The 18477-nt window shown below is 41.3% G+C and overlaps 1 protein-coding gene and 1 long non-coding RNA gene across 2 annotated transcripts; both read right to left on the reverse strand.

Annotated features, from left to right (window-relative positions):
• Positions 1-6325: 6325 nt before the first annotated feature.
• Positions 6326-8273, reverse strand: LOC115247255 (uncharacterized). Its single transcript, XM_029828401.1, has 3 exons — positions 8000-8273; positions 7579-7644; positions 6326-7508 (listed from the first exon to the last, which is right to left on the reverse strand). The coding sequence occupies exons 1-3, from the start codon at positions 8271-8273 to the stop codon at positions 7228-7230; spliced, it is 621 nt and encodes a 206-aa protein (XP_029684261.1). The 3' UTR covers positions 6326-7227.
• Positions 8274-14530: 6257 nt separating this feature from the next.
• LOC115247230 (uncharacterized) lies at positions 14531-17382 on the reverse strand. Its single transcript, XR_003886291.1, has 5 exons — positions 17305-17382; positions 17008-17211; positions 15774-16010; positions 15352-15417; positions 14531-15281 (listed from the first exon to the last, which is right to left on the reverse strand). It is a non-coding gene; the product is annotated as an uncharacterized lncRNA (long non-coding RNA).
• Positions 17383-18477: the final 1095 nt, after the last annotated feature.

Raw genomic sequence — 18477 nt, forward strand, 5'->3', positions numbered from 1 at the left:
ACCTCAGGAGTTTGGTGCCTTCACAGCATGTGTTCCGGCTGCCGCAAGAAGTTGAATGACTGAGAATGTAACCCCCCTCAATAGTTTGACGCTGGTCTTCTTTGAACCTCAGCGCGTCTTTGTTTCCTTGTAAATGAATGAGGAACCAAACGGACTTCATCTGCTCTCCTAAATTTCCATTTTAACCCTTCTTTCTGCACTCAATTTATATTTCACAGTAAAATTCCATTTCAATTTCTTCCTTTTGCAGTCAATTTACATTTCACAATCAAATTCCATTTCAGCAGCTACCAGGAAAACTGCAGCAGCTCTCCTTCTTCAGAGAGCTTCACCGACCCCAGGCACCTGGACTGTGCCACCTGGCCGCGCCACACAGGTGGAACGCCCCACCTCCTTAGCTCTCCTGGTGATGTCCGGGCCAGCAGGCATGGGGGTGTGAACAGAGCAAAGGCAGTTAGTCCGACAGGCCATGCTCCAACTCACCACTCTACCGGTCGACCAATCAATCTGGGGTTGTGGCGAGCCAGCCAAAGAGACCAAAGAACCCCTGGGGAAGAGGATGCCAGGATGAGGAACAGGCAGATCTGCTCCCGATGGGTCCTGGAGACAATGAGGGTGAGGGGTTGGGTCTGATGCATCACTGTTGCCAGGACTTTGCTTTTGAGACCAGGGACGGGTCTTGGCTCAGGCAGAGTCTCGATGGGGATACAGGCTTGCATGGCCAAGTCCTGGCAGATGAAGTTGTCGTCTGCACCAGGGTCCACCAGGAATGGTGCAGAGACAGCTTCCTGGCCCCAGAGGAGCGTGCACAGCAGTGTTAAGCGGGGCGGCACGAAGTAGGAAGAGGACGCACTCGCCAGCACTCCAACGCGTGTCGACGAGCCTAGTTCCTTGGGCTGAGACGCGGTATCGGCGAGGAAGTGACCAGCCTGGACACAATATAAACAGACCTTCGCCGACAGCCAGCGCTACCGCTCCGCGTGGGAGAGTCGAGTTCGTCCCAACTGCAAAGGTTCACCGCCGTTGTCATCCTGAGGTGGAGCAGGGACTGGAGTTGACGATTCAATGGGAGCTCCACTTCGCCTGGATGGACTCCCCAAACTCCTCAACGGGAAGTCCCTGTCCCTCTGCTGACATCTCTCTAGCAGACGGTTGTCCAGCAGAATCGCCAGACTGATAAGGTCTCCAGGTACCCGGACTCCTCTCGAGCGGCTAACTCATTCTTGAGTTCCTTGGCGAGTCCTTGGGTGAACACCCCCCAGAGGGCCGCTTAGTTCCACCTGCTCCTGGCCGCGAGAATGCAGAACCGGATGGAATAGTCCGCAACGGAGCTGGAACCTCGGGGCAGGGACAGGATCTGGGAGGCCACCTCTCCACTCTGAACAGGTTGATCAAACACCAGCTTTAATTCAGCTGTGAAGGCCGGAAAACTGGAAAAAGCGGGTCGATGAAGGTGATCTTCGCCCTGTCGCTGGGGTAGATGAGGGGCTGGAGGTCGAAAACTATGGAGCACTGAAGAAAAAAAACTGGCACACACTCCAGCCTCACCAGAATACCGCTCCGGGATTGGTACATTGGGCTCCTGCGGTGTAGCGGTAGCAAGGTGAGGATCGGTTCTCGGCGCCTCAGTGGCTGGCAGAGACAGACCCTGCTCCGCCCGTCCTGAAGTGAGCAGGTCAGTTACGCTCACGTTGAGAGTCTGGAGCGAAGTACAAATATCCGTGGAGCGCTGGTCGTGCTGACCTTACAGCCTTCCCTGAGCCTCCAGCGTACGGCACACTGCGTCTTTATCCGCCGGGTCCATACTGGTCGGAGTGTTCTGTTAAGTTTTGGGTTTTAACAGGACCCGAAAGCAGGCAAGAATGCAGTGACAATAAGTCCAGAAATGACAAAAATGGCAGTCCCCCTGGACTGCAGGGAAGCACTAGTTAAAACTTCTGGGGGGCACAGAGAGCTCCAGCGCGGAGCCAACACAGGATTCTGGTTCTGCATGTTTCAGAAGTCCAGCAGGACGGCACGGAGACCTCAAATGAGCAGGGGAACACACCTAAGACAAGACACCAAAACACTCTGATGCTGGTAGGCAGGCTCTCCCTCTTTAAATAGGTGGCCTGATGGCCGCCACAAAACTAAAGTTTTCATCTTCTGTATCTGAACTAAACAGCTGCACTATTTCAATGTCCATAATCGCTCTTCTTAATCATCTGAATTAGACTCACTGATGTTCCGGTTCAGCGTTGATTTTGTGAAAGCTCTTACAATACATGAAGACGGTATTATAGCCCATGCGTCTACAATTCACCCGCATATGGTGGCATAACTTGCCCGCTTCTGCCTCAGTCTTTGTGAAGGAGTGTTCGCCTTCCGCCATCCAACCCTGTCCGTTTCCGTGGCAGCCGAGAAACACGGTGAACGACGACTTCTTGTGCGCTGTTGTGCGTATCGCCACCGTGCTGGTCCCTTTTCTCCACTTTGTGGGTCAAAGGGAGTCAAAAATCAGAGGGATCTTATCCATGTTGGTAATGTGGCTGGGCGCGGTTATCTTGTCGGGCAGTAGGTGCGGAAAATGGCCACCCTCTCCTGGTAATCCGCAGGCAGCCGCTGCGCAACAGTTGTCCTTGCGCGTAAGGAGAGATGCCGCCGACTCATAAAGTGAAAACACTCAGATTACTCGATTGCCATTTTCAGCCGCATATTTGATGGCCTGCAGTTTAAAGTAAGCCTCATTCATATGCGTCTCGCTTGACCGGCGCCATTCTAGGGGATCCTTACGCGTAGGTGTGCCCCTAATCGATTGGCGGAGCATTTACCGCAGTGCACCCACCAAAGGCGCACAGTAGATTTTGGAACTCAGTCCACACACAAGGCGCTCCATATTATAAGGCGCACCGTCGATTTTTGAGAAAATCTCAGTGTTTTAGGTGCACCTTATAGTCGTAACATAAATAATTATTTTTAATTCGTGGCTCTAGTGTTTTTGATTCCATGTTGTGTCACACAGATCTTCCTGATTATGACTCAATACTGTTTGTTGAATGAAGGCAACATTGGAGCCTGGAGTATTGTTTATCCATCTAGGCTGTACCACAGGCTACACCCCGGGCCTGTCACCCGCTCATCACACTGGTCCTGGAATACTTTCATTTGTATAAATTTCAAAGGAATGTTCAACCACACTGATTCTTTTGTTAATGTTGAATATATGTCAAATACATTTGCATTTCTACATGAAAAAAAGATAAAGATGTCTGTTTTAGCTGTATTCCACTTTCTGTGCTTTTAGTATAAACTTCAATAAATTGTTTTTCAATTTCTTGAATGTGTCTTGAGATTAATCACGATCAAAACATCAGTTTAAACATGAATGATCTGACACATTAATGTCTTTAAAAACCTTGTTAGTCAGCTTGAAAAGAGTAATTATGAACAGTGAGAAGTGGGCAGAGAAGAACACCTGAGAAATAGTTATGAATATATATTCTATTCTTATTCTATGTGGGTTTACATTTTAAAAAAAGATAAATATGTCTTTTTTTCGCTTTATTCCACTTTCTGTGCTTTTAGTATAAACTTCAATAGATTGTTTTTCAATTTCTTGAATGTGTCTTGACAATAATTTTAAAATTTAACTAATCTTGGTGTTGAGCGCACTCTGGGCTCTGATTATCTGCTCAAGATGGCCAAGGAGTGCACCCAGGCTTGGCAGAGAACAGCTCACCAAGTCTACTGGGTGCATTGTGGGCAGGTAGTTCAGTTATGCCAAATGAAGCCAGAAACAGGATCAAAAATGCAAACACAGACAAACCCATCCGTGAAATGTTTGGATTTTCCCAAAAGAGCTGACAAAAAGATGGGAAATCTAACTGAGAAATCCAAGATGAAAAGTCCAACTTCAAAAAATTGTCAAGAAAAATGAGCTAAGCATTACCAAAGACAATCAACAACAATCTGGTGACAGGAGGCAAAACAAACTGCTCTTTAAAGCTGCAGATCCAATCGACCCAGAAGAGCTACAGTGAGGTGCTGTTTCAGACCTGCCTGCCTTTGAATGGGGAACGAACAGGAAAAAACACAAACAAGACCCTCAATCAATAACTTGAAGTCACTATATGTGTGTCTCATATAGAAAATGTCAATGTATAATATAAACAGAACTTGTAAATTGCACCAAAGTAGGGACAAGATTGGTACATCTGGAAAAGAAAAATTGAATCCACCAAATAAAAGGCTGTCCAGAGGTTGATAAAGACATCTTAATTCTCTTTTTACTCACCATCTATTAAAATACTGTTGTGAATAATTTACAGTCTCCTAATTTAAAGCATATTGCCGAAAATTTTCATTTATGGTGTGTATGAAGGCTGGACAAACTACAGAAATCTGGTTTGCACCAAGGGGAATTTGTAAAATCACAGTCTAGAAATTGTGGCTGCTTTATTCCCAGAGTATTAGGTTGATCGGGTGATGGACAGCCACTTTGAAGGATGGTTGCAAAGAAAGGAGAGAGGGGGGGAGGGCAAAAACAGAGATGGTAATGAAGACGACAGTAAAGATAAATATTCCATCTGAGGAAACCTAAACAGCTGCTGTATCTCAGCAGTGATCTCTCCACAGCAACACTGTGACACCAGTGATGTCACTGGAAGACGGAGATGGCTACATCTCTCCATTCAACACCTCCTGCAGACTCATGTCTGATGTTTGGAAATCCACTCTCACCAGTGCAGCACTGGCCTGCCTTGCTCCTCTCACTGTGGTGCTTAATTTAGTAGTTGTTGTCTCCATTTCTCATTTCAGGCAAAGACACTCACTTGAATTATAAGTTGCATTAGTATTTTTATATTTTGGTTGATTTGCACCTTTAAAGTAGCAGAGATAATAACATATTTCTTGCAGTTTTTTCTGTAGATGTGTGATTTGAGTTGGAGATATTGACAATGATCTCTGTCTTTAGGCATTTCCAGACCACCACCAATCTCCTCCTGCTCTCCATGGCAGTGTCTGACCTTCTGGTGGGCCTTGCTGTGATGCCGTTCATGATCGTCACCCTGGATTCCTGTCGGTGCATCAGTTCATTTATATGCTTTCTTTCCCAACTGTTAAGCTTTGTCCTCACCTCTGCCTCTGTTGGGAACATGGTGCTGATATCAGTAGATCGTTATGTGGCCATATGTTGCCCTCTGCGTTATTCCTCAATCACACCAAATACAGTTAAAATCTGTGTGTCTGTGTGTTGGACCAGTTCTATTATCTACAATCTCATACTTCTAAAAGATAACCTTTTACACCTTGATTTTTCCAGTTCCTGCCACAAGAAATGCCCCCTTTACAAAAATTACATTTTAGGTATTACAGATATTATCATCACATTTTATGGCCCTCTAACTGTGATTATAGTTCTCTATGCCAGAGTGTTTGTGGTGGCTGTCACACAGGCACGTGCCATGCGGTCTCAGGTTTCAACAGCTGGGTCAAAAACTGTGAGTTCAATGAAATCAGAGCTGAGAGCTGCTAGAACACTCGGGATAATCATTCTTTTTTTCCTCATCTGTTTTTTCCCCTATTACATTTCTGCTTTGATATTACAAGAAAGTAATGAAGATTTAACAGGTTATATTCTTCTGTTCTATTGTAATTCTACTATAAATCCTATTGTCTATGCTTTTTTTTACCCCTGGTTTAGAAACTCAGTTAAACTCATTGTCAGCTGCAAATTCTGTAAACGATGACCAGGAGTAGATCAGCAATTGAAAACGACTCGTTTTCTCATCCAAATTATGTCATCATAATGTAAATATAAAATGTTTCTGAGAGAAAAGTTTGATTTTGTGATTGATACAGTTTGTGTTCAGTATCTGTTCAGCTTCATCCACCTCCTTTGATCACATTAAATCCTTTTTCTGTACTGGGAATATTTTCTGTCAGTTTTCATTTATGCTTATTCGTCTTTAATGATACGTGATATTATCCTCTATGTTTTTGCATATCAGTTGTTTATAGTCTTGTTTATGCAGCGTTTACATACATTTCAACAGTCATGGCCTAAACATGGTTTAGAATCATTTTTAAAACCTGTCTTATGATTCATTTCCATCATATAATAAATAAGTAAATGGCCAAATTTTTCCTTAATGGCTAATATAAATTCATCAAATTATAGAATTGTGATTTGTGTAGGTGCGGAAAAACACCTGAAAAATGATATACAGTCATTTTCCATGTAGTTTTATTCAGAATTCAACTGTTTTCTTTTCAGCCAAAATGTGTTGATATTAATGTCCTTGTTTGTCTATATATACATATGCTATCTAATAATGCAATAACATTATATTAACATCATATTAATATAATATTTAATTCTACTTACAAACTCACTGGAAGACAAAAATGGCTATTTTTTTAAAGATATATTATCTTTCATTTAACCTGCTGTGATATGTCTCAGAATGTTTATTGGCAATTTCATTTTATTTCATCAATATTATTGCTTTAAACTAACCTTAGTCATTGCACACTTGTTCTCACCTCACATGTTTTTAAGGAGCAATAGTCTTAATAATCTTCATCCATGCTCTCCCCCCACCTCTCTCTTTCTCTTACTTTCTCTCTTTTCTCTTAAATTTGTAATTTTCCTCATTTAAAAGTTGGAACTACAAATTTAAAATATTTATTGCACCATGTAGTGCCACTTCTTTTACAGGAAATGAACCTACAGGAGGCCAAGAGATATTTTTTGTGATAATAAAATCTTATTCTTTGCACTAAAATGCAAAAAGATCTGACGGAACTGAAATCTGCTGTTATTTTTCAATAAAGGTTTCCTGCTTTGGAAGTTTCACTATTGTTGAGACAAAAGAGTCCAATGGAACATTGTAAAGAAAATATAGTTAATCTTTTAAACTTATTACTGGATAAATTATTCATTTATTTTACAACAGTATTTATTATCGGAGGAATACTCATTTGGATCTAAGAGCCTATCTTCCAATTTTTAATGGCTGCTTAAGCTAATCATGCCTTTTTGACAGCTAGAATGCCAAATGTGCCTATGATACATGGTGATCAAAATGTGCTATTCCTAACAAAGGATGTCAAAACTCCAAGTTTCGGAGTAAATCCCTCAGTAAACTTTCATGTTCCAATTACAACTTTAGTCTTTACAATTTTGGATAGACAGTGAAGGGTATTTGTATTCCATGCCTAATTAAGTGAATCTGTCGTGCTTCTTTAAGAGATGCTGGTGGTTCTGCAAACTGGTTTGGAGAAGCCGCTTTGGTCCACTGTGTATTTCACTGCCAGTCTGATGCAGTAGGTTGTCCCGGGCTTGAGATCGGTCACATTGTAGAAAGGGCCTTGTGTAACTCTCACTCTAATAAGCTGGTTTGGCTGCTGGCCGTTCTTCTCCTCGATCATGAGTGTATATTCAATTGCTTCCACCACAGCAGTCCACTCGATATACATGGAATCCCGATTCACTCTCACGGTCACCACTTCTGGTATTTCAAGCCCTGTGACACCAGAAGACTGTTTTATCATGAAGGCAGCAGCCTGATTATGATATAGGGGGACTATAGTTACCTTGGTCTAAAAGGGATGACACATGAGTTGCCTTTAGTTCTCTCTTTCTGCGAGCCCCCGTGGGACCTGAGAGAAGCAATAAACATATTAAAACCATGTCTGATTAGAGGGAAATTCTTATCATGTTTTTCAGTATACAGATATACAGACGCAAATGGCTGGATCAGTTACATTAAGTCAAGGCTACAGATTGTCTTTTTTTATTTTGTTAGATGTGCAAACGTTGTAAAGACCATAGCTACAAAAATAGTTAATAGTCTATCTATAGTTGTGGATTGCAGTGAAACATTCAGCTTGTTTAAAAAGCCAAAAGGTGCCGGTGTTGCTATGGATGGATGCTGAGTTCTAACACGTGACGTGAGACCCTGGTCAGCTCTATTCAAAGTTCCCATGGCTAATCCTGGACTGGCTGCACGCTGACCTGTGATATCTCTTGTAGGGATGCTCTCTCCTGCCACGTTGCTGGCAGTCACTTCAGTGGTACCAGGGTCAAAGGGAGCCAGCTGGCAGTAGAGTTCAGTGGTGTTGCAGAGTTGAACGCGGCTCGTTCCTGACACATTGTAAACGGTGTAACGAGCAGAAAACACTGATGCATTCCAGGAGAGCACAGCAGACTCTCTGCCACCAGAGTATTTAACATTCTGTGGAGCGCAGGGGACTGTGGAAGAGGCGACAGACACAAGGTTTATTTCCATACTGCATGTGGAAAAGAAATTCCTCTTAAAGCAATAGAATGCACGTGGTTTCCTTATTTTGCAGTGGTTTATATCAATGCTTGAGAGTTCAGACGCCCATTTGTACTTAAAAATCAATAAACGATTTGGAATTTCTCATTTTCTAAAAGAGTCCAGCATAGAAAAATATCACAAAACTCAAAATGTTTAAAGAATAATACACCGCTTAAACAATGCTTTTATATTCATAATTACACCAATATTTTGTGCATGTCCCAAATTTAATCATTTAGTTTGAATTAAGAGGGCATACAATTTGCAACCCAAGACAGTGGGCCAGATTCACCAATATGTTCTTAAGAACCTTCTTAGATTCTTTCTTAAGTTGTTCTTAAGAAGTTTCTTAAGAAAACCCTACGTCGGATTCACCAACGCGTTCGTAAGCCTCAGAATTGTTCGCAGCTGTGTTCTTAGATTGATGAATGCCATCTGTTCGTAAATTGAGAGTGCGTGCCAGGTGAGTCTAATTAACATACGATTAGCATAAGTCACCGCCCACTAATGCCCATAAAAGGAACTGCAGCAGGACCCTGTCGACAGAGCAAAAACCAGCATAATGCCCAAAGCTTGCCTCTCCACGCCTGATTTCTGACGCCGTGTTGAACAATCAAAGGATGGCTAACATGCTTGATAAAATTGCCTCAACCCTGATGACTATAGCCAACACGCTTAAAGAAATCAACAAGAATGTAAAAAAAATAAACGTGTAAAAGCTGTGCTCTGAAACCTGTCTCTCTTTTTTTTTCTTTTTGAAGTGAATCAAGACTGTTAGACTAAAATTGTGACAATAATGCATTTTATTCACAAACGGGCAATTAATCGCGCTCGAACGTGAACCGCGTGCCTGCAGTCTGGCCCCATCATTGCGTCAGGACGCACATCCTCAAGGGGTTGTGGCTCTGTGTCCAAACACATCCAGCGCCCCTTTAAAGGCCGATGGTGCGTTCAATGGTGGAGCGACTGCGCGCATGCATCTGATTGAATAAAATTTCCTGTGGAGTCTGAGGGTTGGTCAGTGGTGTCAACAACCAGGGCATATCCTCGATCCCTTAATAAAATAAATCAAGATAAAATCAAATAAAAAGACAGTTTTGGCATGGTTTCCAATTTGGTTGATTAAAGTTCAGTCATTGGCACATTTACGTATTTTTAAAATTCTCCGTGAATCACCAAAAATAGGAAATAAATAAATATGACATAATTATCATTGTAATATTGAATTTTATTGAAGTCCACAAGAGAAGAAAACACAACCATGCCAACATGTCGGCACTGAAATGTGCGTAAGAGTACTCCTGAGTGTTCGTAGGATTTGTTCTCACCTACGCATAAATCCAGGATAAGAAGAAATTGGTGAATGCCACAATCTTCGTAAAATGTTCGTAAGTGGGACTTAAGAACAAATTTGTTCGTAAGAACGTTTCGTGAATCTGGCCCATTGAGCGTAGTCTGGGCTCTTAACCATAAAACCAGGTCACACTGCAATAAAAATCCTCAGCACTTGTCCCACAAACCATAAAAAGAAATGGGTACTAATCTTGAAAAATACTCATATTGGGCCCGATTCACCAATATGTTCTTACGAATCTTCTTAGATTCTTTCTTAAGTTGTCCTTAAGAAGTTTTTTAAGAAAACCCTACGTCGGATTCATCAACGCGTTCGTAAGCCCCAGAATTGTTCGCAGCTGTGTTCTTAGATTGATGAATGCCATCTGTTCGTAAGTTGCGAGCGCGTGCCAGGTGAGTCTAATTAACATACTATTAGCATAAGTCACCGCCCACTAATGCCCATAAAAGGAACTGCAGCAGGACCCTGTAGACAGAGCAAAAAGCAGCCAAATGCCCAAAGCGAAATGCCCAAAGCGAAATGCCCAAAGCTTGCCTCTCCACGCCTGATTTCTGATGCCGTGTTGAACAATCAAGAAAGGATGGCTAACACGCTTGATAAAATTGCCTCAACCCTGATGACTATAGCCAACACGCTTAAAGAAATCAACGAGAATGTAAAAAAAGAAGAATGTAAAAAAAAAAAAACGTGTAAAAGCTGTGCTCCGATTGTGACAATAATGCATTTTATTCACAAACGGGCAATTAATCGCGCTCGAACGTGAACCGCGTGCCTGCAGTCTGGCCCCATCATTGCGTCAGGACGCACATCCTCACGGGGTTGTGGCTCTGTGTCCAAACACATCCAGCGCCCCTTTAACATGCCGATGGTGCGTTCAATGGTGGAGCGACTGCGCGCATGCATCTGATTGAATAAAACTCCTGTGGAGTCTGAGGGTTGGTCAGTGGTGTCAACAACCAGAGCATATCCTCGATCCCCTAATAAAATAAATCAAGATAAAATCAAATAAAAAGACAGTTTTGGCATGGTTTCCAATTTGGTTGATTAATGTTAAGTCATTGGCACATTTACGTAATTTTAAAATTCTCCGTAAATCACCAAAAATAGGAAATAAACAAATAAATAAATAAATATGACAGAATTATCATTGTAATATTGAATTTTATTGAACTGCACAAGAGAAGAAAACACAACCATGCCAACATGTCGGCACTGAAATGTGCGCAAGAGTACTCCTGAGTGTTCGTAGGATTTGTTCTTACCTACGAATAAATCCAGGATAAGAAGAAATTGGTGAATGCCACAATCTTCATCAACTGTTCGTAAGTGGGACTTAAGAACAAATTTGTTCGTAAGAACGCTTCGTGAATCTGGCCCATTATCTGCTCAAGATGGCCAAGGAGTGCACCCTGGTTCGGCAGAGAACAGCTCACCAAGGCTGTTTCCGAAACCACACACTCGTTCCCTATTCACTACTCACTACATGTGGGACATGGATTGAGTGACATGGGGGACATGGATTGAGTGAACTACGTAGTGCACTCAATTTATTTACGGTGCCTATAAAGTGACGTCATGGTTTTGCATAATAATTACGAATCGGTCGCCGGGAAAAGTGGCCAGGTCCATTTGGGACTTTAAAGCTGCAGATCCAATCGACCCAGGAAAGCTACAGTGTGGTGCTGTTTCAGACCAGCCTGTCTTTGAATTGGGAACGAACAGGAAAAAACACAAAAAAGACCCTCAATCAATAACTTGAAGTCACTATATGTGTGTCTCATATAGATAATGTCAATGTATAATATAAACAGAACTTGTAAATTGCACCAAAGTAGATTGGTACATCTGGAAAAGAAAAATTGAATCCACCAAATAAAAGGCTGTCCAGAGGTTGATAAAGACATCTTAATTCTCTTTTTATTCACCATGTATTAAAATACTGTTGTGAATAATTTACAGTCTCCTAATTTAAAGCATATTGCCGAAAATTTTCATTTATGGTGTGTATGAAGGCTGGACAAACTAGAGAAATCTGGTTTGCACCAAGGGGAAAATCACAGTCTAGAAATTGTGGCTGCTTTATTCCCAAAGCATTAGGTTGATCGGGTGATGGACAGCCACTTTGTAGGATGGTTGCAAAGAAAGGAGAGAGGGTGGGAGGGCAAAAACAGAGATGATAATGAAGACGACAGTAAAGATAAATATTCCATCTGTGGGTACCTAAACAGCTGCTGTATCTCAGCAGTGATCTCTTCACAGCAACACTCTGTTGACAGTGATGTCACTGGAAGATGGAGATGGCTACATCTCTCCATTCAACACCTCCTGCAGACTCATGTCTGATGCTTGGAAATCCACTCTCATCAGTGCAGCACTGGCCTGCCTTGCTCCTCTCACTGTGGTGCTCAATTTAGTGGTTGTTGTCTCCATTTCTCATTTCAGGCAAAGACACTCTCTTGAATTATAAGTTGTGTTAGTACAGCTAAATTCTGGTTGGTTTTTTTTACCAGTAAAGTATCACAGATATGTGATAACATATTTCTTGTTTTCTCTGTAGATTTGTGATTTGAGTTGTAGATATTAACAATGATATCAGTCTTTAAAGTTTATCCTTATCCTTTAGGCATTTCCAGACCACCACCAATCTCATCCTGCTCTCCATGGCAGTGTCTGACCTTCTGATGGGCCTTGCTGTGATGCCGCTCATGATCGTCACCCTGGATTCCTGTCAGTGCATTAGTTTATTTTTGTGCTTTCTTTTCGACCTGTTAAGCTATATCCTCACCTCTGCCTCTGTTGGGAACATGGTGCTGATATCAGTAGATCGTTATGTGGCCATTTGTTACCCTCTGCGTTATTCCTCCATCAAACCAAGTACAGTTAAAATCTGTGTGTCTGTGTGTTGGATCAGTTCTATTATCTACTGTCTCATACTGCTAAAAGATAACCTTTTACACCTTGATTCCAGTTCTTGCTACAAGAAATGCCCCCTTTTATTAAATGACATTTTATCTATTGTAGATATAATCATCACATTTTATGTCCCTCTAACTGTAATTATAGTTCTCTATGCCAGGGTGTTTGTGGTGGCTGTCACACAGGCACGTGCCATGCGGTCTCAGGTTTCAACAGCCGGGTCAAAAACTGTGAGTTCAATGAAATCAGAGCTGAGAGCTGCGAGAACACTCGGGATAATCATTCTTTTTTTCCTCATCTGTTTTTTCCCCTATTATATTTCTACTTTGATAGGACAAGAAAGTAATGAAGATTTAACAGGTTATATTCTTCTGTTCTTAAGTAATTCTACAATAAATCCTATTGTCTATGCTTTTTTTTACCCCTGGTTTAGAAACTCAGTTAAACTCATTGTCAGCTGCAAATTCTGTAAACGATGACCAGGAGTAGATCAGCAATTGAAAATGACTCGTTTTCTCATTCAAATTGTGTCATCATAATGTAAATATAAAACATTTCTGAGAGAAAAGCAACCACTGCACTCTAAGTTTGATTTTGTTATTGATACAGTTTGTGGTCAGTATCTGTTTAGCTTCATCCACCTCCTGTGATCACATTAAATCCTTTTTCTTTACTGGGAATATTTTCTGTCAGTTTTCATTTATGCTTATTTGTCTTTCATGATACGTGATATTATCCTGTATGTTTTTGCATATCAGTTGTTTATAGTCTAGTTTATGCAGCGTTTACATACATTTCAACAGTCATTGTCTAAGAATCATTTTTAAAACCTGTCTTATGATTCATTTCCATCATATAATGAATAAGTAAATGGCTGAATTTTTCTTAATGGCTCATTTAAATTCATCAAATTATAGAATTGTGATTTGTGTAGGTGCGGAAAACACCTGAAAAATGATATACAGTCATTTTTCATGTAGTTTTATTCGGAATTCAACTGTTTTCTTTTCAGCCAAAATGTGTTCATATTAATGTCCTTGTTTGTCTATATATACATATGCTATCTAATAATGCAATAACATTATATTAACATCATATTAATACAATATTTAATTCCACTTACAAACTCACTGGAAGACAAAAATGGCAGTTATCTTGTTGATGTAATGACGGGGCCTGAAAATAAAAGGTATCAATATTTTATGTGAAGTCACCTGATCTGTAGATTAGAAACCGAAAATTAATCATTTCAGATTCAGAAGTGAAAAACAAAATTCACAAATGTGTCACAAACTTTTATGTGGATACATTTTCATCATGTCCTTTATTAAGCATGATATGTTCGACAACACCTTAAGTGAACTCAGTAATAATCAGACTGTGTAACATGCCTAATATTAAAACATTCGAGACAGAATTGGGATAAAACAGCTGAATTAACCTTTAGTCACCATCAGAATAGCTTACATCCACTTCATAATACACTTTCAAAGCCTTTTTCAGTCTTTTGCCATATATAATTTTAATATTATTCAAACTATAACTTATTTTTTCACCCATAAACTGTGTTTTACCTTTTCACTCAACAGCCAAACTTCCTGTACTCAGACATGGATATATTATCTTTCATTTAACCTGCTGTGATATGCCTCAGAATGTTTATTGGCAATTTCATTTTATTTCATCAATATTATTGCTTTAAACTAACCTTAGTCATTGCACACTTGTTCTCACCTCACATGTTTTTAAGGAGCAATAGTCTTCCTAATAATCTTCATCCATGCTCTCCCCCCCCCCCCCCACCTCTCTCTTTCTCTTACTTTCTCTCTTTTCTCTTAAATTTGGAATTTTCCTCATTTAAAAGTTGGAACTACAAATTTAAAATATTTATTACACCATGTAGTGCCACTTCTTTTACAGGAAATGAACCTACAGGAGGCCAAGAGATATTTTTTGTGATAATAAAATCTTATTCTTTGCACTAAAATGCAAAAAGATCTGACGGAACTGAAATCTGCTGTTATTTTCAATAAAGGTTTCCTGCTTTGGAAGTTTCACTATTGTTGAGACAAAAGAGTCCAATGGAACATTGTAAAGAAAATATAGTTAATCTTTTAAACTTATTACTGGATAAATTATTCATTTATTTTACAACAGTATTTATTATCGGAGGAATACTCATTTGGATCTAAGAGCCTATCTTCCAATTTTTAATGGCTGCTAAAGCTAATCATGCCTTTTTGACAGCTAGAATGCCAAATGTGCCTATGATAGATGGTGATCAAAATGTGCTATTCCTAACAAAGGATGTCAAAACTCCAAGTTTCGTAATAAATCCCTCAGTAAACTTTCATGTTCCGATTACAACTTTAGTCTTTACAATTTTGGATGGACAGTGAAGGGTATTTGTATTCCATGCCTAATTAAGTGAATCTGTCGTGCTTCTTTAAGAGATGCTGGTGGTTCTGCAAACTGGTTTGGAGAAGCCGCTTTGGTCCACTGTGTATTTCACTGCCAGTCTGATGCAGTAGGTTGTCCCGGGCTTGAGATCGGGCTAGCTCTCACTCTAATAAGCTGGTTTGGCTGCTGGCCGTTATTCTCCTCCATCATGAGTGTATATTCAATTGCTTCCACCACAGCAGTCCACTCGATATACATGGAATCCCGATTCACTCTCACGGTCACCACTTCTGGTATTTCAAGCCCTGTGACACCAGAAGACTGTTTTATCATGAAGGCAGCAGCCTGATTATGATATAGGGGGACTATAGTTACCTTGGTCTAAAAGGGATGACACATGAGTTGCCTTTAGTTCTCTCTTTCTGCGAGCCCCCGTGGGACCTGAGAGAAGCAATAAACATATTAAAACCATGTCTGATTAGAGGGAAATTCTTATCATGTTTTTCAGTATATAGATATACAGACGCAAATAGCTGGATCAGTTACATTAAGTCAAGGCTACAGATTGTCTTTTTTTTATTTTGTTAGATGTGCAAACGTTGTAAAGACCATAGCTACAAAAATAGTTAATAGTCTATCTATAGTTGTGGATTGCAGTGAAACATTCAGCTTGTTTAAAAAGCCAAAAGGTGCCGGTGTTGCTATGGATGGATGCTGAGTTCTAACACGTGACGTGAGACCCTGGTCAGCTCTATTCAAAGTTCCCATGGCTAATCCTGGACTGGCTGCACGCTGACCTGTGATATCTCTTGTAGGGATGCTCTCTCCTGCCACGTTGCTGGCAGTCACTTCAGTGGTACCAGGGTCAAAGGGAGCCAGCTGGCAGTAGAGTTCAGTGGTGTTGCAGAGTTGAACGCGGCTCGTTCCTGACACATTGTAAACAGTGTAACGAGCAGAAAACACTGATGCATTCCAGGAGAGCACAGCAGACTCTCTGTCACCAGAGTATTTAACACTCTGTGGAGCGCAGGGGACTGTGGAAGAGGTGACAGACACAATGTTTATTTCCATACTGCATGTGGAAAAGAAATTCCTCTTAAAGCAATAGAATGCACGTGGTTTCCTTATTTTCCAGTGGTTTATATCGATGCTTGAGAGTTCAGACGCCCATTTGTACTTAAAAATCAATAAACGATTTGGAATTTCTCATTTTCTAAAAGAGTCCAACATAGAAAAATATCACAAAACTCAGTGTGGCATCCAATTAAATGACAAAATGTTTAAGAATAATACACCGCTTAAACAATGCTTTTATATTTATAATTACACCAATATTTTGTGCATGTCCCAAATTTAATCTATTAGTTTGAATTAAGAGGGCATACAATTTGCAACCCAAGACAGTGTTCTGTCAGTGTTCGGAGTGTTCTGTTAAGTTTTGGGTTTTAACAGGACCCGAAAGCAGGCTAGAATGCAGTGATAAAAAGTCCAAAAAGACACCAAAACACTCTGATGCTGGTAGGCAGGCGCTCCCTCTTTAAATAGGTGGCCTGATGGAAATAGCCGACAGGTGCGCCTGCCCGCAGCACCAGCTGCTGTCCATCGCAGGAAAAAACAAATAACCCGGAACCTTGGACCCCAACAACGGACTGGCAACACTCCTTAAAATATTCTCATTAAAAGGGAGTCGAGTATGACCACAGATGATCAATAATGATCTGGCAATGGGAGGAAAAACAAGCCGCTCTTTAAAGTTGCAGATCCAGTCAATCCAGACGGGCTGCAGGTCAGTGAGATATTGTTTCAGACCTGCCTGCCAGGGAATGGTGAAAAAATGGTGGCTGCTGGGAGGCCTTGTAATGGGCATATGTGGTGGAGCCAGAAACAGATTCCCAAGTGTCTGCTGCTGTTGGCCACCAGAAATGTATCCGAGCAAGATTAAAGTCTGTTGCAAACTGGGGTGACCGCCAAAATGTGTCTGCCCACTGCAGCACCTGCGACAAAAGGACAAACAATTAGACAGGCCATCACCTGGATCTGGCTCATGCTGCAATGCTTCTCTTATTCTTCATCGCTCCAGGTGAGTGGTGCCACAACCCGACTTCCAGGGACGATGGTGTCTGCAGTAGCATCTACATCCTCTGAGGTATGAAGGGAGGATAATGCATCTGGTTTGGTGTTCTTGGAAACAATATGGTAGGTGATGGTGGAATTAAACCAGCTGAAGAACAGGGTCTAAGAATATGACAAGAATTCAGTCTATTTATTGTATGCCGAGTATACGCTACATTGTCGAATGTACACTAAATTCCTATGGTCTGTCCATACCACAAAGGGTTGTGGACCACTCTCACGGTGCCTCCACTACACCAGATCCAACTTGACTGATAGCAACTCCTGGTTGCCAGCATTATGATTGCACTCCAGGGAGAAAGATGCCTTGAGAAGAAGGCACAGTGATGCAATTTCCTGTCTTTTCCTTAGTGCTGAGATAATATAGCTTGACCCCACTGTCTGAAGAATTGACTTCTAGCCTTGGGGAAGAGTTGGGTTCAGATATCTGACTCACCAGTGTCCCCAAACTCACAGGTGAGGCCGGTTCCTTTGGCTGTGATGCTGCAGGGGGAAAAAAAATTACCAGTCCTGTCACAATAAAGGCACACATCTGCCCGGAACCTCCAGAAACTTTCCTCTAGTGTTAATCTGATGTGACCTCATTGCCTGGGTTCCTCCCCCACAGGATAGGCTGGATGTGCCGGCTGACTATGTGGACTGGAAAATGTCTGGGGAACAGAGTCCTGGCAATGCAAGATGGTTGGCAAGGAGGGGCACTCGCTTGACCCACTATATGTTCCTGGTGCCGTTTTCATAGTATGTTATCCATCCGGATGTCAAGAGTTGCCAGGAACAGGAGATTTGCAGGGGGATGATGGGCAGTCAAGTACTTTAATGAACACTCCCTGCAGCACAAAAGTCGATCAAATAATCAGACCAGGACCCTTGTCATAGTCCCAACAACGACTGGAGGCAGTTCCGGTATAACTGGAATTGTCAAAAAAAGATTTTAAAAAGTTCATATTTACTTCAAAAGAACATGATACAAAAGGATGACTGTAATTCACAGCCTCTGCCCAAGCAAGGACTCTGTCCCGGAGAAGGCTAAAACAACTAATCTTGGTAATCTTGAGCGCAGTCTGGGCTCTTAACCAAAAAACCAGGTCTCACTGCAATAAAAAAAATCCTTCAGCACTTGTCCTGCAAACCATAAAAAGAAATGGGTACTAATCTTCTACAATACTCAGATTATCTGCTGATGATCTGCAGATGATCCTGTGTTTGGTTCCTGCTTCTGTTGGGTAAGTTATTGCATCACTTCCTGTCTTCTCAGTAAAGTTCATTGGTGCACTGTGCACGGTGTGTGTTGGATTCACTTTATTTAAAATTGAATACTCGGGAAATTCTAGTTACTTGATATAAACAAGGAGAAATAATTAATTTTAA

Source organism: Takifugu rubripes, chromosome 20 (assembly GCF_901000725.2).
Source record: "Takifugu rubripes chromosome 20, fTakRub1.2, whole genome shotgun sequence".
In the NCBI taxonomy this organism is placed as follows: Eukaryota; Metazoa; Chordata; class Actinopteri; order Tetraodontiformes; family Tetraodontidae; genus Takifugu; species Takifugu rubripes.